The 19,589-nt window shown below is 39.0% G+C and overlaps 1 protein-coding gene across 2 annotated transcripts; it reads right to left on the bottom strand.

Moving 5' to 3' along the window:
* Window positions 1–269: 269 nt before the first annotated feature.
* Window positions 270–19,576, bottom strand: KLHL20 (kelch like family member 20). 2 transcript variants are annotated; one of them, XM_007425143.4, is made up of 13 exons: window positions 19,384–19,576; window positions 18,335–18,443; window positions 17,519–17,578; window positions 14,027–14,600; window positions 11,804–11,962; window positions 10,183–10,277; window positions 9,634–9,749; window positions 7,894–8,077; window positions 6,350–6,493; window positions 6,124–6,257; window positions 5,351–5,559; window positions 3,507–3,613; window positions 270–722 (listed from the first exon to the last, which is right to left on the bottom strand). In XM_007425143.4, the coding sequence occupies exons 3-13, from the start codon at window positions 17,539–17,541 to the stop codon at window positions 638–640; spliced, it is 1,830 nt and encodes a 609-aa protein (XP_007425205.1). In that variant the 5' UTR covers window positions 17,542–17,578; window positions 18,335–18,443; window positions 19,384–19,576; the 3' UTR covers window positions 270–637. The 2 variants fall into 2 exon arrangements, with proteins under 2 accessions (XP_007425205.1, XP_007425206.1); XM_007425144.4 differs by lacking the exon at window positions 18,335–18,443.
* Between the last annotated feature and the right edge of the window lie 13 nt (window positions 19,577–19,589).

Below are 19,589 nucleotides of genomic sequence, written 5' to 3'. Positions count from 1 at the left end.
GATGTCCTTAATTAATACCTGTGTGCTTATATATATATAAATGGAGCAAGTCTCAGTTTTAAGAAAGTGTTTTTGTTCTATACACTCAGTATAATGTATTATTTTAAACAAAATCTATCACTTATCCTCCGAAATGAAAAGGCTGTATGCCACTTTCTTTACAACGAGTCAGATGCAGAGGATCCTATGGCTTTATTATATCCTCTCTGAACAAGGCAAATAATTTTTAGAGCAACGTTGCTCTTTCAGCTGAAGAGAGGCCTTGTCCAACTCTTACAGGGGCTCACCTCTTTGAAAGAAGTCACATATATCTGGGATCTTAGATAATGCTTGGAGTAAAGATTCCAGTTCCATCAGAAAGATAATTACATTAGGATAGAGAGACAAAGACAAGGAAATTACCGTTCCAAAATTATTGTTCCAGGTAGTTTTCTGCAGTTGGTTAGCATAATCTTCCTTAATTGTAGTAGAGAAGAGGGCAAATGTTTGGAATACCCACTATAGTTCCAAAGGAAGAGGCACAGCGAAGAACTTAAGTGTGATCTCATTTCACTAGAGTCTTGAAGGGCTCTTAAGTCACCTAGCTCAAACGTTTCAGTTGGAATGAGTAAACAGACAAATTTTTCCCTTTGGCTTTTTACCATATATGGGATTCGCAATGTGTCATTTTGATTACCCCCACACCTCCTCCAAGCCGACGGTAGTTCATTCCTCCATACAGCCTGCAAAAGAAATGGTATGCTTATTCTTCTATAACAAAAAATACAAGAATCACAGATAAGGCTGCTGAAAAGCCCAAACTGAGGACTCTAAATATAATTAAATTAGAAAATGGGACACAGAAAGTCATGTATATATTAAATGTATGCAAATTTACATGATGGCTTATACGTTAACAAGCTTGTATAAGAAGTTCACGGAAGAAGGTTTTTCATCACTTCCTCACAAACCTTATACCTTTAATCCTAATATTATATACCTGCTATGATGAATTAAATAATTAAAATTTGGATGTAACAAAATACAATAATAAAAATATATTAAAACCATAAAATCATATGAAATGCCATATTGAATAAGAAAGTTTTTAGCATGAGCTCTGTTTTTTTCAGGCATAATTTTAAATTATTATTAGAGAAGATCAATTATTGACTACACTTTATTCATCAAAACGTAAATGTGTTTTCCTAGAGGCTGTTAACTGGTTGTGATCACACCTCATATTAAGCTATGACTGTAATCAAGGTTTGTTGAATAAACCAAACTGAATTGTCAATAGTCATGTTTTGATGAATTCATGGTTTGCTTTCCTTCCTTTTCAAGAAATTCTTTTCTTGCACCTTTGTGGATTAGTTAGAAGTTTGGGCAAAGCTAAAAACAAGATGGAAATAAGCAAAGAAAAAACAAGTGTCATGCTCACATGTGTTAAAATGCAATTAGTAAGCTAGCAACATCTCTTGCATGTTCTTAAATTTTCCTCATATAAATTGATTAGTAGAATATTTTTAAAATTAGAATGAATATACCTTGCGTACACCAAGTAAAGCTATCTATTTGTCTGAGGTCTTTCTCTACATTTATCTATTTACGGTAAAATCTTCAAGTCAAGCTCAAGCACTGGTGATTTCACAGACAAATTCTGTACTGGCAATAAAACAAATGACTTAACATTGCTTTTTTACTTTTTTCTTTTTTTCAACTTTCCAGTCTACTCTCAGCTTTTAGCTTTTTTACATCAGCCAATTTTGTCATGCTGCCATCTAGCCAGGCAGTCTGTATTGATTTTCTAAGAACACAGATAGCAGATTTACGTGATAAAATAATGTTAATTCTTGCCCTTGGACATTATTTTATCTATTCATCTATTCGTTCATTAACTTGATGCATACAGGTAGTACTCGAGTTACGACTGCAATTAGGATGGGATTGCTGTCACTAACTGATGCAGTCGTAAAGTGTGATGTCACATGACTGCATCACTTACTGATGGCAATCCAGGCAGTCCCAGTTGTCATCATAACCCAAGATGCGAGCATCATTAAGTGGGAAACAGAGGGAGTCCTAGGTAAGGAGTGCGGGGTGCCGCAGGAGGGAGGCCCTGGGAGGCCTGGTGCAGGATGCGCATGAGTCAGGAGAGGGAATGGTTGGTGCAATGCGAGCTCAGAAAGGCTGGGGAATGAGGGCATGGGGTGTGTGCAATTGCAGGGAGGCTGTGGGAAGAGGGTGCGGGGTATGTGCATGTGTGCGCGCAATTGCAGGGAGACCAGGGAAAGAGGGCACGGCAGTGTGTGTGTGCAAGTGGAGGCCGAGGAAAGAGGGCGCAGGATGCGTGTGAGCAAAGAAAGGCTGGGAGCGGGGAGACTTACCCCAGTGACTTGCGATCTTCCTTGCTGGCTTCCCATTGACTTTGCTCGGGGGAAGCCAGCAGAGAAGGTTGCAAATGGTGATCATGTGATTGCGGGGTGCTTGGAAACCGGTCGTAAGTGCAAACAAGTTGCCAAGCACCCAGATCGTGATCATGTGACCAAGGGGGTGCTGAGATGGCCACAACTTTGAGGACTGGTCATAAGTCTCCTTTTTCAGCACCATCGTAACTTCAAATAGTTGCTGAATGAATGGTTGTAACTCAAGGACTACCTGTATAAAAGTTGTTCTCTGTGACCCTGTTGTCTAAAACCTGGTTCTACATGTTTTGAAACAGCAATTCTGTATTAATATAGAGGTTCCTCTAAACTCAAGTATATATTGGAAAAGATTTTTTTCACAGAAGATTCTTTGAAAAGAGCACTATTACTCAACTTGCAAAATTCAATCAAATATTACTTCTTAAATGCACTGAGTATTATGTTTGGATTTTTTTAAAAAAAGTATTTGGATTCTATTCAAAACCCAATTATGCTTTCAAAAAAATTAGTATTTCAAAATAGCTCACATTGTGTGTTAAGAAAAGCTGAATTCCGCAACTGATATTATTCTCTTATAATTTATTCCATAAATAGAAGTAGAAGTAAATAAATAGATAGATATAGAAGTAAATAATTTTGGAAGATAATGGATACTTTGCCAATGGAGCCCCTTTCTTTGCCTTACCTTCCCAGAGTTCAACTGGTATTACTGTACACATGTTTATGCTGTTTTAATCAAACCCACTTTCATTTCAGAAATCACAGATCATGAATTCTGAGTATGTATTGCTCCTGACCTTAAACCCACAGCGGCTGGTTTGTACAGATATGCTACACCATAAATGTGATTTACTTGGCTTTGGTTTAGTGCATAAGGAGCTTGGTGGAGGAGAGTAACAAAATGTGGTCATGATGCAAATTCTGCCTCTCAGTATGTGTAAAATCACCCATTATGGCTGGTACTCCATAGTTTATAGCTTGTAGCTTATATGTGAATTAATCCATTATTTTCAGGGACTGACTGTATAATCAGAGGGATAATGTCGAAATAAGTGCTGTGTGACTTATGGCCTCATTATCATTTTTTAAAAGTTAATTTACCTCCATGTGTTGGCATCCGGATCAAATACCTCAATTGTCTTCAAGTATGTTGTGCCATCAAAGCCTCCTACAGCCATTAGCTGTCCATTCACCACAGCAAGTCCAACCTAAGAGATAATACCTCTGTTATTTATATAAGTAAGGATGCGGCAATACACATTTTTGATGTTCAGTGTTCTAAAGGGAAAACATTCATGAAAATCTACCGCACCACTTTTCTTTTGGTGGAAAAGTGGCTGAAAAGGGGTAATATGGAACGTAATTTGGGCTTAATTTGTTGATCAGACTACATCTACCAATATCATATGGCCTACAGGTCACTTTAGGTAAGATTATGCTGGTTTATGCATTTCCGAGCTCATCTGTCACAGCACCTCCATGTATATAGTACCCAACACATGCAGGTCTAGTCTCCAAGAGAGGTAGTCCTCAACTTAACGATGGCAATTGAGACTGGAATTTCTGTTGCTAAGTGATATGGTCATAAAGCATGACTGCATCCTTAGGGGTGGTAATCCTTGCAGCCTTGATTGCCATTGTTAACTGAACCCCATGGTTGTTAGGCGAGGCAACTTCCTGCTGGCTTCCTACAATCAAAGTCAGCAGAGAAGTCAGCAGGAAGTTGCAAGTCCCAGGCCAGCAGGCAGGTGGAAAGGTGGCTAATGCTGGGTAGGGGACGGAGCAAGAGGGTGTGTGGGGGAGGGTCGGGGAGGATGCACAAGGGTGTGAGGGAGGGTCGGGGAAGGTGTGTGAGGGTTTGAGGGAGGAGGTCCAAGGGGATGCGTGAGAGGCGTGGTATGGGTTGGGGAGGGTGTGAAGCGGTACACGAGAGGTGTGGTGTAGGTTGTGGAGGGTGCAGGAGGGTGCGAGGGGGTGCACGAAGGCATGGCATAGGTCAGGGAAGGTGAGAGGGTGTGTGTGAGAGGTGTGGCATGGGTTGCAGAGGGTGTGAAGGAGTGCACGAGAGGCCTGGCATGGATTGGGGAAGGTGTGCAAGGGGGAGGCCAGGGAGGGTGCATGAGTGGCAGTGCAGGTTGAGGAGGGAGGTGCATGGAGGGTGCATGAGGGTGGGTGGGGGTGCATGAATGGCCAGCATGGTGTGAGCACAGAGGGGCTGGGGAAAGTTGCACGGGTGGGGGAGACTTACCCCAGCAACTTGAGACCTTCCCTGCTGGCTTCCCCATTGACTTTCTGGGGAAGCCAGCAGGGAAGTTTGCAAATGGTGATCATGTGATCGTGGGGCAATGCAACTGGTTATAAATGCAAACTGGTTGCCAAGTGCTCAGATTGTGATCATGTGACCACAGGGGTGCTGGGACGGCCGGAACTCCAAGGACCGGTCATAACCACCGTTAGTTTAGTGCCATTGTAACTTCAGATGGTCACTGAACAAATGGTCATAGGTTGAGGACTACCTGTAATTATCTTTATGCGTACATAAAACACTTGGGATAATAACATTGCACAGATTAACTTATGTACCTACAGTAAGTTTCATTTAAGTAGTGTACAGTATCTAAGGATCTTCCATTAAAAATGATTTTAAAATGGTCTTTCTCATACTGCATAAGCTGATGCTATATAAATCATTATTACAGTACACATTAACATGGAGCCAGGGTTCCAAGTTCATTGCTATCATATCAACTATATGCACAAAATAAACACATTTCCCCAAAAGACTACCAACACTGTGCTACCTTCTTCTTTTCCAAATTCTAAGGTTTTTATTGTCAGCCTTTGCATTCCTATCAAACTGGGCCTTCTTGAACAGTCTCTTAATCCTTGGCAGTCTAATCATCAAAGATATGGAGGAATAGCAGCCAACCAACTTAAGATCTTACCCCACTACGGCGTGATGTCATAGCTACTACAGGGGACCACTGGTTCGTTCTGGGGTTATATCTCTCAGCACTGCTAAGTTCGGTAGTATCATCTCTGCCTCCCACAGCATAGATCATATCTTGATACACGGCACACCCTAGGTGCTTACGTCGAGTGCCCATAGGTGCAATTGTATGCCAGCGATTCTCCTGGGGGTTGTAGCGTTCCACTGTGGATGGTTTTTATGATACTGGTCAAACAATAAAGACATCTAACAATAGCAAAACATAGTCTACTCCCCTTAGACATCAACAGCTGCAGCAAGGGAATAATCAGAAGATCAGATGAGATATTGGAAATTATCAGACTAGGCTGATATAATTCAGTATTCAGTTTATACTGGTGGCTCATCAGATGTTTCCAAGAAACACAGAAGAGTGATAAAAAGGTAGCAGCTGGCATGTATTATCTCTCAAATCTGGAGATATATTAACTAAAAAACAGTGGGTTCCATTTAGTTATCATATCCTACATGAACTTTTTAACCCTAATGAACTGTTAACCGCTCTTAATCAAGCCTCTCAACTTATTTTGGAAAATTGCCTATCAGACAGAGATATCTGATCTACTTAATGAAGAATTAATGAGGCATAACAACTTGGTAAAGAGTTAGTCCTCCTGCTGTCTTATAGGCTCAATTATTTTCTCAGTAACACTGAAAACAATTGTTTCGCTGTTCAGTTCTCCTGAGCAACAAAGGGATGAAAGTAAACTGAGCTGGTACGGGAAATACCTGTGTTTAGAGGTGATGTCCCATCAGAGCCTCCAACAGCATACAGGAAGCCCCCTAACACAGCCACAGCTACCCCAAGTCGCCTAGTACTCATGGAAGCTACACGAGTCCATTTGTTTTCTTTTGGATCATACCTGAAACAAAGAGAAAGAATATCTCACTGCCAGTAAAACTAATTCTCTATCTTCCTGAAGGAACTCAATTTCCAGTTTGATTTTTAAAATACCTTTCAACAATGTTGAGACAGGAAACACCATCCTGGCCACCTACAGCATACAGATATCCACCAAGTACTGCCACTCCAACACTGGTTCTGCAGGTGCTGGTAGGTGCCACATCGCTGCTCCACTGATTGGTCTTTGGATCATACCTGGAAAAAAATATATTTCAGGCCTTTGTGGTAATTACCTCATTAAGTTCTCACTCTTTCTATTATGAGTTCTGTATTTTCTTCTCTTGAAACCTCTGCTTTTCATCTATATGGTTAAGGGTTCATCTGGATAGAGATTAAATGTTAGACTAGAAAGCAAAACTATTTTCAGGATAGTATTTCTATTCAGAATTAACAACTTTGGTTCTCTTGATGATAATTCAGTCCAGAGGAAGGAAGTGAAATTCTTCTTGGTTTTTTTGGAAACTTTTACTACCTGATACTCAGGTTTTCTCTGGATTGCTCATGGTTTTTAAGGTATGGTCTAGTTTATGTGTTGAATTTAAACTGCTGTTTTTAATGCTGATTTGTAGTTGATCCTAAGATTGCTTATATTTTAAAACTTTATATAGTATTAATGCAAGCTATCTATACAGAGGTGGAGAAATCTGGTACCTAAGAGCTGTATTTATGGGGAGCAAGAATTATGCGTATGTGTGGGTGGAAAAGATGCTGCCAAATTGGCAGGGTCTTGTTGCCAACATGGCCCAAGTTATGATTTTCTGATTTTTCTTTTTTAAGTTAGTGTGGAGAGATTTGGAATTGTTTCTTTGGGTTGCTTTCTACTGTTATTACAAAGCATATTTTGGGATTACATAAAATGTTTTGCGTGTTTCCTCTGACATGAGAGAAAACTGCACTGCCTATTTTTTAGTCTGAAGGTATTCTAGGGGGCATGGACTGCCTATTTCTACCTTAAAAGGAATCTAAAATCCCTGTATAATTTTTCTGAACGGGAAGAAAAATCCAGAGTCATTTTAATAATATTACAAAAAGCATATGAAAAAAGAGATAATTTCTATATTATATTTATTATTAAGCAATATATTAGGATATAATTAAATAGCATGATGATCTTAAAAAGTCTTCCTATGGTTGAAACTAAACCTTTTTCTCCCCATCCAGACTTCAATAGCCTCTAAGTGCCATGGCCTGGACCCCAAGGACATAACTGGGGTTGAGATACACAACTGGGTATCATCTACATAATGGTGACAGCCAATCCCATGCCACTGGATAAACTCGCCCAATGGCCTCATGTAGATGTTAAATGGAAAAGTTGAGAGAGCTGAGTCCTGAGGACCCCCATAAAACAGAGGCCTTGGATTTCATCTCCTCCCTTCCAACACCAACTAAAACTGGCCCTAGAGAAAGGAATAAAACCACAGTAACACAGTATCCCTGCTCCCAACTCATATATTGCAATTTATGATATATCTTGCTTTTCCATTAAATAAATGAAATAGCAGCTCATGTACAGTTGATTACACATCACTGCTATAATATCAACAAGCAGGTGCACACTGAAGAACCCTAAGTTTTCTGTGATAAGAACTTACCTTTCTACACTATTTAGATAGGAAGAACCATCATGTCCTCCTACTGCATAAAGAAGATCATCCAAGACACTAACTCCAACACCACATCGTCTTTTGCTCATGGAAGCCACCATCCGCCACTCATTTGTTTGAGGATCATAGCGCTCAACACTGGAAATTGCATCTCCGCTACACCAGCCACCCACTGAGAAAATCAAATTGGGAGACAGTAGAATGGCAGGATATAATTAGACATTATAATTAAGATAATATTTTATCTTTGTATATATGATTCTGAAGTACATACTGGACCCAGCAGGCAAACTGCAGCTGTCTGATGACCCTTGAGGAGGAGAAGACAGGTAACAGATACAAGATTGTTGTTTTTTCCATGATGTGCAAGAAGGCAATATATGGGTACAATAAAAGACACTGTTTATTTTAGAGGGTGCTAGTATCAGAAGAAAGGGAACGCACAGAAGCTCCTTAGAAAAGCAAAATGTAGAGGCGCCAGATCAGCCTATAATAAGGTCACGCCATGTTGTTATCAGAGTCTACATTCCTGTTGCAAAGGTCATGTTATAATTTACATTGCTTTTGTATGTTCTATGTATAATTTCAGAGAGTATATAATCTGTAACCTTATGAGCCTTGGGGCTCTTCTGCATTTCTTCAGTAAGGAGCATAGTGATCACTCTAGTTGTGAATGCCAATAAAATATACTTTGTTGCATCTATCTCCAAATGCTTTGGTTCCTTACTTAAGTGGGCATTTTTCCCACAACTGCTTGGCATGGTCAACAAGATCAGAAGGTCAGGAGCTGGGGCAGTCTTCTGCATTTGGCATGCCCCTGTCACTTTTGCAGATTCATGGTCTCTGCCTTTGCCCTTTATCCTCACCAATCCTAAACCTATTTGGAGATATTTCTTTGGGGTTTTGGTAGCAGAGAAACTTTTTGAGGACACAGCAGGAGCAAGTCTGGGACTCTGCAAGTGCAAATCTGAGTGAGTTACTACTTTGAATGGTGGTTGTGGATTCCTCCCATCTGACTCTGCAGGAACAACTAATGGGCAGTGAGGGATTTGTGAGCCAGTATACATAGATGTAAGTGCAAAAGAGACCAGGGGACAGAGGAATGGTAATTGTTGTCTACTGTTTGTCTTAACCTCACTGACTGTGGTGTGTGTCTGTCCATTGATAAATTCCTGCCTGTATACCAGGACCGGGTGTCTCTCCCTCCCAGCCACAGTCACTTGTGGAACTAGGGGAGATTCCCCTGTGACCTCTGCACTGTGAAACACAAGGGGAAGATAGTTGATTCTCATGTCTCTACAGGGTTGTGAGAGGCTTTGTGCATGGGTGTAAGTGAGAAAATTATAAAGGCACATCAACAGCAGTGCTGGAAGACCAAATGTAACAAATAATGTGTACTCCAAAATATATCTGTATCAGTTTTATTTACTGTTCTGCCTTTTATGCTTCCCTTTACTGAAGGATTTCAAGGTAACCCAGCCAGGTCACTTTTACTTTTATTACTACAACTTCTTTGGCTGTGCTCTTCCTCTTCTTCATCATAATTTCATATTTCTGCCTGTGGAACCTGCATTTTGTAAGACACACAGTGAATTTTGCATCACACCATAGTCCTATATTTTTCTCCAAGTAAGGAGGTTCATAAACAAAGATTTCTAGGGATTAGGAAGAAGCAAAGGGTCCTCACAACTGACGAAAATGCTGAGAACTTTGGACATATATGCATACCTGCAAAGAGTACTTCTCCACAACGGATGGGTTTGCGTGGTCGAGTTCTGGGACCCTGCATCAGTGGTCGTTCTTGGGGCAACAGCAGGTAGTTCTTAGCTTCATCTACTAAATCCCTATAAATAAATTAAAATACAACCCAAGGAAAACTAAGTACACCTAATCAGAATTGTTAATATTGATGGTATTATTTTATATGGAAAGATGAAACACAGCACTTTGCCAGCGGAGTATTTTTCAAGTTTTACATTCTGATAAGTTTTCTTTCCACATTTCCCATCCGAAAATTTTAGTTTTCTTGAAAAAAACACCAAGACCATGCCAGTTTTAACTGATGCTCTCAGGGTACAAGAAATGAATTTTTTGGTCTACTATGTATTTGTTGATTGAATAAGGCTTCAAAGTTAAACATATTTTTCTAATAAACAAGTCTTATAAGAAAGAAAACATATTAAAGATTGCTATAGGCTGATATAATAGTTCTTAACAGAGCAACTTCACAATTTTATGTTAAGAACTGTAAGAGATTTCTCATTAGTAATGACTTACCTACATTCTTCATCACTTTTAATGAGTGGATCAGAGCCAACTGTGCCTACCAAGAACTTTGGACTAAGCAGTGGCAGGCGGACATGTTGCAATACCTGTCAGTCAAGAACAGTGGATCAAAAATCTGATGCTATATTACTCCAGGAGACCTAGCAAGTTCCAGTGGTTAAGTAAGTGTTTTCTGTGATGTTGCCAATTCAGCTTTAGATCAGGTTATCACATGCCTAAGAAAGGGACACTTTCATCTTGCAAGTAACAAGAAACATAAGGATAATGATGCTAACATGGGAATCAGATCCTGCGACAAATCCAGATGTCTACTCTGCTCCCACATTTACAGCAGCAGCACCATCACAGGTCTCAACAACACCCATAAGTTTAGAGGCATCTTCACATGCTCTTCCTCTGATATATGCCATCATCTGCCTTCAGTGCCCCTCTCTATTCCACATAGGACAAACAAGCCAAATTTGGAAAAGAGAAACTTTAACAGCAATTGGACAAGAAATTGCTGAACTCACATACATCAAAAGTTTTCAGGTTATCTCAGAAGGTCTCAACAAATACAATGGCACTTTAACACATTACAATTGTTAATTGATAAGTTATTTGTAATCTGTCTCACATGTAACCTGCATCTGCATAATCACCCCGTCTTCTCCTTCTTTCCCCCAACTTCAATTTAAGTCCTGCGTCAATTAAACCACTCCATGTATCTGACACACAAAGGTCACTCACAAAAGTTTATGCCTTTTAATAAAATCAGTCTGAAAAGCTGCTGCCAGTTTTCTCCTAATTGCGGTTCAAATATCATGCCAACCCAGCTAAGCGAGGGCTAAAGTGAAATGGCATTCCCAAGGTTATCACTTAATACACAGGAGAGAAATTTTTGGAGGTAGGGAACAGATCTAACACTTTAAAGAAAGCACAGTAACTCAGTGGTACCACTGTGTGAAGATGTCAGGGTAATCACCAGAACCTTATCCTTAACAGAGCTCCCCTTCTTTCTATAAAACAGACTACTGTCTCTAGTGCAGGTGGTCCCTGGCCCATGCTTCAGCCCAATGAAAAAAGGTACTGTTTGTATTTTGCCAGAGCTGTTCCACCTCTTCCCTCTTCCCCCAGAAGAAACCCAAAAGAAGACCAATTGTGGCAAAACACACTCAGAAGTTGGAGAAGTGGCAGCCTTCATTCATACTACCTTTACTGCAGATATCTGGAGGCCTAGCTGTTGAGTTGCAATATAGAATGCCTAAACCCTGAAATCCTTCTTCCTTATGCTAAAAGCCCCATCTGCAGGAGGTGGGCCTACTTGATCCTTTACAAACCTGCTGGAAGCATGTTGGAGATTATGTTTATATAAGATGTATTACTCTTGCCAGTGTCTGTGCCACAATTCCTAAGACCAAGACTCAGAGTTTTGGGTATCACCTAGTACAGAATAGGGATGAATGAACTGCCATTTCACATTCTAAGAAGATGCATTTTCAAACAAGCAACTCTTCTTTTGTTCATATTAACCAACAATAGCACTGTAAATAAATAATAAAGAAATGTGTATCCTGCAAAATAATATGTTTGCATATGTCCAATCATGTAAGAAAATTATTTGGGGGGGTACCTGAGGAAGCTGAGGTCGCCTTTCTTGAATGCTGTATTTGACCCAAGCCATTACTGCATTGAACACCTGCTCTTCGCTCCGGACGTTGAGTTCATCACTGGAAATGATGTCAATAAGCTGATTGGCTGGAAGCAGCATGAATTCCTCACTTTCCATCACCTATACAGAGATAAGATTAAAAGTAAGCAGAGCCATTTGGAAATGGAGAAGTCCTGTTGAAAAAAGCACTTCAGCACCTTTTGCTTCTGCAGATTTTTGCGTAGACATTTCACAACATATCTAAAGCAATATTTTTACATATGGACAAATTTTATGTAAGAAATATATTATTTATTATTAATCCATTAATATAAATTATGTAAGTTCAAAATCACCATGGGTCATCTGCTTTGAATCCAGAAGGACTAATGTAAGATCTTTGCCAACTATGGGTTAAGAATGGCCTTTGTCAAGTTGTCCTCACAGGTCTCAGTTTTATCATTTGTAATTAGGAAATAATGACAACCCAAATCCTAAAATGCTATTGAGAGGATAATTCATTTCAACAAAGCAGTTGCATTTGTCATATGGGCAAAAAACAATACAGAGAGCCTAAAGCAAAATTACCCAGCATACTGTAGGCAAATATAAAAACACCTTCTGATCTTGGTTTCTGGCGAAGACAGAGTGCCTCAGGGTTACAAGATGGACTCACTTTATCCCACCTCCTTTTCATTTGTTTTCTCCAAATATATACAGAGGCTGTGCACCTCAGAGGGACAGACTGCAAAAGCTGCCAAGCACTGAAGTGGGGCGAAATACAAGCTCCCGACAAGCTGCAGACATGTGCATAAGCATTCCTTCTTGGCCCTCAGTAGAAAACAAATTTCTCCAAAGACACAAGAGGACCCAGAAAACTTCTCCTCTAACATACAAAACTAAGAAAAAAGATATTATCTTGTCCCGTTGCAATCAAGCTAACTGAAGGAACTTTCTGTAATCTCTTTTGTGGACTGCTTTTGGGAAACAGCAGCACAAAATGCAACAGTTTTGCAGAACTTTACATCCCCTAATCCCCAGTTTCCCAGGCGGGTAGGTTAAAAATCACTTAAGATAAAAAATAAACTAGTTTTAATAATGAAACCATATCTGGAATTTTACTGAGAATATTGACACTGGGTTCAGATTTTCCTCCTCCTCTCCCAAAAGCCAAATGCATTAAGCAAATGGGGAAATCCTTAATTTATCTTCAAAGGTAAGATCTACCTGATCTTGTAACACAAAAATTCAGTGTGATGACTTTTTAATTAAATAATGCATTTTATTCTAATGAGTAACTGTGAAGATTTTAGAATATTTCTGGTGAAGGATAATATGTAAACATCTTTAAAAAAATTTCAAATAAGACATTCTAATAGGTAGCTTTTTCTGCAGCTGTGGCAGCAACGTATCATTCATTGGTGTTGTTTAAATAGAGGCTGGACTCATTTGTTGGGGATGCCAGAGTCATGAATTGGCACCGGACAGGGAGGTTAGACAAGATTATCTCCAAAATCCCTTCCTTTACATTCTACAATTCGATAAACTTTTAGAAAGTTCTGTTGTTTACCAAGCAAGTTATAGATTTCAAATCATTTTATTCTAAGAACTATGTCAACATTTTATTCAAATATCTATTTTTTCTCATATATTATACCAAATAGTTGAAACAAAAAGAAAATGCATGCAGAAGAATAATGCAGTAGAATTTAGATTTTAAAAAATTATGATACAAAGACATTTAGCCCTATTACACCATACACATTTTGAGCAATTATCACATTTCCATTCAGTTAAAGTAAAAATGCTCAAACATTAATCAGATCCCATAAATGAGGCCTGCAGCCAACTGTTTTGAAATATATGAAGAAAGAAAGAAAATTTCAGTTTTTACCCATAATAAAGTTATAGACACTTGTATTACAGATTAGGTAGCTAAAAATAGAGAAGAATGGTATGGAGCCCACAGAATCCCTACATGAGGAAAACAAACAAACAAAACTAACATTATGAGGAAGAAGGATTCTACCTCATATCTATTCTTGTTAGACGAAGCTTCTAACTGCAGGGAAATCGGTTTAGTTTATTTTTTTTTAATGCCAAGGACTCTTCAGAAAGAGAGTCTTCACCTACTGTGGTATAGTTCATGTTGCTACTTACTTCCAGTGTATATATTGACCAGATTTTAATTATAGGGCCACTCACCTCTTGAAAATTATGTTGAGTGAATTTATCAGCAATTCTAAGAAGTTCACGGCAAGAATGAGTATCAGCAAATGCCCGGATGCCAAGGCAGTTGGAAGGATCCAACTGTCTTTTCAGAAACTCACAGCAGGCTTCTTGGATCTCAGCTAGTTGGAGGAGGCAGGCAGCTGGCAGTAAGGTCTGAACATTGCCTTCTTCTACTGTAATTTGGGAAGTGTATGCAAAGTCAATCAGCAGTTCCATGGCCCTTTCATCAATGTCTCTGATCACCACCTCAGTCTGCCGGCTCTCTGCAAGTTCTCCCGTGAACATAGCTCGGAAGTAGGGGCTGCAGGCTGATAGGATGACCCGGTGGGCATAGATCTTTTTGGCCCCCACAACCAGCACCACATCACACAGCTCCCGGTGCTTACGCAACAAGTTGATAACCTCCAGTGTTTGGCGAGGGTGCTTGTCTGAGATGTAAGGCATGCGAGCAGGTTGTGGCACTCCTTCTGGTAGTTTGTTGGGATCTCCAAGAGTGCAACGGCTTGTTACGTCCATTCCGGTTTCACCTGCTCGGTTACTAGTACACCTAACAAAGGAATAAAGCAGTGAAACCAATGGATAGAACATTGCACCCAAAACGTAAGGCGGGCAAGCATCTAATAAACCAGAAAGGGAAGGAAAAGTACACTTCTTCCAGAGAAGTGTCATAAGATACTTCATCGTGACAGTCTTTTGATAAAAGTAATTCAACAATGGAAAAATCAGTAATGTACCTGTTTATATGTCTTTTTTCAAAGGGAAAGAGTAACACACTATAGCTAAAAATACCTTAATATGGAAATATAAGATTTGGACTGAACAGATTTCTAAGAAAGTATGCAGAATAAAATGAATGTAATACAAGATATTCTGGTAGGATCCAAATAGCCAAAGTTATGTGAAAACATTAATAAGCCAAACAGAAACTATGAAACAGCAGAACAATTTGGGTTATAAGAATTCTCTTTTCTTTTTTTTAATTTCTAGGGCAAAATTTTAAAATTTTTTCAAGACATTCAAATTCCAAAAAACATAATTTTAATTAGGGATAACTATGACAATTTCTCTTAAAAAAAGAGAAAAAAAAGCTATTGAAATAAAGTACATTTTAATTATACTCCTCAATTTCACTTAGTTACAATTTTTAACACAGAATTCCAATGCACCGGGAGAGAATCTGGGGATTGTTTTATGGTTGCTTTGCATTATTTCCAACATTTCTAGAATTATTTGGAAATAAGGTACACTGATATCAGCAGAACATACAGCCAACTTGTTCAACATTTTAGGCTATATCTGATAATGTGTCAGAAACTGCTTGAACTCATCTGATTGTCATCAATCTGGGCAGATGATAAACTGCTGTTTGGGGGACACTGCTTGGATTTTAGTTACAATACAGTGGTACCTCGGTTCACGAACTTAATTCGTTCCATGACTCTGGTCGCGACCTGAATCGGTCACAACCTGAATCAAATTTTCCCATAAGGTTCAATGTAATTACGGTTAATCCGTTCTGACCCCTCCGAATTTGGTCGCCAACCAATTTTGGTTGCGACCTGAATCAAATTTTCTCATAAGTTTCAATGTAAATACGGTTAATCTGTTCTGAACCATATGTATTTTTTTTTAAAACCACAAAAATATGACACAAAGTACAGTACAAAGAGACAGAACGCTAACCTTGCTCGACACGACTTCTGGCGTGGAGGACAGGAAGGCGGGTGGGGAGGCGGTTATTGCTTGGAGGGAGAGTCCTCCTCCCTACAGGAAGCCACGACCACGTGTCACGGGAGGGAAAATGGCCGTGGATCCTGTTCGTCACCCAATCCGGCGTTCGCGAACGGAAGCAAAATTTTGCGAACAGTGCCATTCGTGACCCGAATTGGTCGTGAACAGAAGTGTTCGTGACCCGAGGTACCACTGTATTTGCTTTCTGACTTGTATGTTTATAATGTGGAAGACTAGAATTTGATTTTAAAAGGTCTTGGGGAGTGCTTTTTATTGCTCTTCTTGTTTCTATGGCATTTTTGTTACCTAAAACATTTCAATATATTTCTTTAAAGAAGCCCTGCTATATTCAGTAAGAGTATACTGGAATGAAACATTTACTCTATCAAGCAACACAATACAATCCTCTATGATCCAAATTGTTCTGCAAGACAGGAATAACAGTGCACACTTTCTCCTTAAATAAAATTGAAGAAATGTCAAAGAATTTATGACATCTAAACTCAGAAAAACAGTAATAAACCAAAAAAAAAAAAATCCCATAGGATGCATGGGATGTTTTCAATTTATAACATGGTCAAAAAAGAAACTAGTAAAAAGGGTATCATTCCTCAAGCAGAAAGATATCACAGTTTCAGTCGGCTCTCTAAGTAAAGTTTTCTGTAAAAGGAGAAGTAACTTTCTTCCTGGGCTTCCTATATAAACCACAGTATGAAAAGACATAGGCAAGGAAAACAAATCAAGTTATATCCATGGTTTATTGAACAAGTCATAGTGGCAATGTTTACAAATAACACCAAAACCACATATATTATAGCTTTGTTCAATGTATGACCCTGGCACATTTCTGATACCAGAAAACAAAGTGGTTTATTAAGTAAACTCTTGTTGAATCAGCCATCTAGCAAATCAGAAGGCCACATGGCAAAGCAAGCAAACTTTATTTAAATATGTTTTCTATATCTTATCCATTATCCTATTTTTGATAGTTACTGCATATTCAAGTTTTATTCTCAGTAACTATATAGATCAGATTACTAATCAAACGATGGTGACTAACTATAATTGTACATGAAAAGCAGGTAAGTAGCTGTAAATCAAACTAATTATCATGCAAACACATAGGTAGGAACTAGTAAGGTAAAGACCCACCCCTGAAGGAAACTTAAATCTTCATAACTCCATGGATATTTCCCAGTACAAAAGTGATTTACCATTGCCTTTTTTCCAACATTTTTTTTTACTTCCCAGTCTAGTTTACAGTCCAGGAATTCCCAGATGGTCTCCCATCCAAGTACTAATCTGGCCTGACTCCACTTAGGTTCCAAGACCAAACAACATTGGCCAAATGCTGCCACCTATTGAGATGACATAGATGCAAAATTTAAATCTACCGAGGACATAATGAAGCATTTAAATGGGGATAGGCAACTTGATGAAGCTTCAGCAGTCCTGAAAGGCATGACCAATTGTGAGAGACACTGACAACTGTAATTCAGAAGCCATGAAGGGTTGTAGATTACTTACTCCTGCACTGGAATATCAGAATCTGTCTTTCCAAATGCAGGGGCAACTGTGGTGGACCACTGTTCTCAGATAAAAAGATAACAAATGGAAAGCTGTAACTCCTGTTGTTTGATAGCTCAAACATTATCTAGGTTCTATACATTGATTATAAATCATAATTTAGTGTGATGTCACAATTCAATCTATTTAATCAAGTACTTCAATTACCTGCGCATTGGTTTTGTGTCCATGCACTGCAAAGAGAAGTCTTCAAATTATTGCTGTGCCCTGGGCAAAAAAACCAAAAAACAAAGCTATGTAACAATACAGACAAATAAAATGGTTTGTTATGGTTTGTTATGTATTTAAGAAATGGTCAGATTATTATTAAAGTCTGCAGCACTACAAAATACATGCTAAGATAAGTGAAGGATTGTTAATAATTTCCACCTATTGATATCTTGATTGATATAAATTGATCCTGTTTCTCAAAGCCTGCCTTTGATCCAAGAGATCTCTTATGTCCCCAGTTGTATAGTACAATCATACCAAATATATGTTTAATTAAACCTTATAGTTATAATCTTATACATAGAGAATTATTCTAACATGCACTAGACTATACATAAGGCAGAGATATTACCATATATAGATCTGCCATCAATAAGAGTTTTGCACATTTAAAGCAACAATTACACATTGCTTATGAGGATTACAACCATTGTAAGTGTGATTTAATATTTATGAATTTAACATTGAGTAAACATATTTAATATAGTGCAGTCAAAGTGCTGGAAGTTACTATCAATTTTTTTTCCATCCCACTCAACAATAAATATTCACAAAAAGTATCTACAATTAAATTATTAAATAAATAATTTTAAAAGATTAAAATCTTCCAAATACACAATGGTCCAAACTTTAGCAGCATCTTCTGAAATTAAAAAATTATATTTATTCATCACCACATCCCAAGCAAAAATTTTGTCCAGCTGTGATTATATGCATAATTTTAAAATTAAAAAAACATGATTAGTCACTCACCCTGTGATAAAACAGAGGTATGACAGAAGCCTAATAATCAATAATCCTTGCCTTCAACTCATTTTATCCACTGAGAACAGCAAGGCTGATGACTGTATCACCCAAATGCCTAAAAATAAATGGCAAAGAATGTGAAATGTTTTCTCTAAAAAAACCCATAGTTGTCTCATTTACTGCACTGAAATAAATTTTTGTTCATGTAGAATAGTTTTTAAATAGATATATAGACACTGCACAACACCTCCAAAAGGTGATACTTGAACATTCTCCTCAAGTGAAATTTTAGTTTCAGAGACAGAAGCACACAGAAAGGCTATCTAAATCAGTGAACAGAAGAGACTGGACAGTTGACAAAGAAGGCAGATGACATTTACAAACTCAAAATGAATACTTCTCAAAGCCTGCCTTTGATCCAAGAGATCTCTTATGACAGTTGGAGCCTCTCTTCCAGATATTTTTCATGTAATAGCTTTCTCATTCCCCCCCTCCACCTCACCTATCCCTGACCAGCAACTTAGGCACCTCTCCAGCATTCCCTCCTTGTACGAACCCCCTAAAGACCATTGGGGATTCACTCACATTAACTTTTTCCTGCAACAGGACTTTTAACAAGATATGGGGGGTGGCCATTATCTTGACATGGATGGGGAAGGTAAAACATGGAGCTCTATTGATAGCCATTTAGCTATAGGAACTAATCAAAGATACTCCATTCAGAGGTAGTATACAGCCAATACTGATTCATGGAAGGGTGACCAACTATATGATTTATTTATGAAATTTATACACCACTTCAGTCCGAAGGCAGGGCGTTCACCTCCTGACCCTGTTTGCAGGCATCTTGAAAGCACCTAGCTGCCCGCTATTGAAAAAAAGATGCTAGATTAGGTAGACCTGATTTAATTTTGCTGGGCGTTTCTAGTGTTATTCTTCCGCATGCCCTTCAGCCCAAGGTCTCACCCCACCTCTTCTCCCCATGGATTCTTTTTATAGCCTCCCCTACCCCGAACTGTCCGTGACTACAGCCATTGCCAACCCTGGAAACTGACCTCCCAGGTGGAAGGGTGAGCTTATTCTAAGTCTCGGCGGCGGCGGCGGCGAGCACAGAAGCCGTTGCAGGGAAATGCCATGTATCGGCAGGGGTTCTGTATCTTGTAGGGGGTGGGAGGAACGAAGGACCTTCCCGACTTCTACAACCGCAATGATTCCCACAGTTCCCACTGGTCCCGGAAACTGCCAGTAGCCACCACCCCGC

The sequence above is a fragment of the Python bivittatus genome, unplaced genomic scaffold (assembly GCF_059951505.1).
Source record: "Python bivittatus isolate LINGU-HERP-01145 unplaced genomic scaffold, Pbiv_v1 ctg000700_np1212, whole genome shotgun sequence".
NCBI lineage: Eukaryota > Metazoa > Chordata > Lepidosauria > Squamata > Pythonidae > Python > Python bivittatus.
Note: the sequence above shows the minus strand (reverse complement) of the source record. Positions and strands in the feature narration are given on the sequence as shown.

Excerpts from the sequence above, each read along its gene's own strand:
- KLHL20 (XM_007425143.4), bottom strand. The coding sequence starts at position 17,541 with ATGGACACAAAACCAATGCGCAG. Across the intron at positions 8,078-9,633 it reads TGGAGAAGTACTCTTTGCAG|TGGGTGGCTGGTGTAGCGGA; the intron begins GTATGCATATAT and ends TGATTTTCTCAG. Across the intron at positions 6,258-6,349 it reads TGTCTCAACATTGTTGAAAG|GTATGATCCAAAAGAAAACA; the intron begins GTATTTTAAAAA and ends TCTTTGTTTCAG.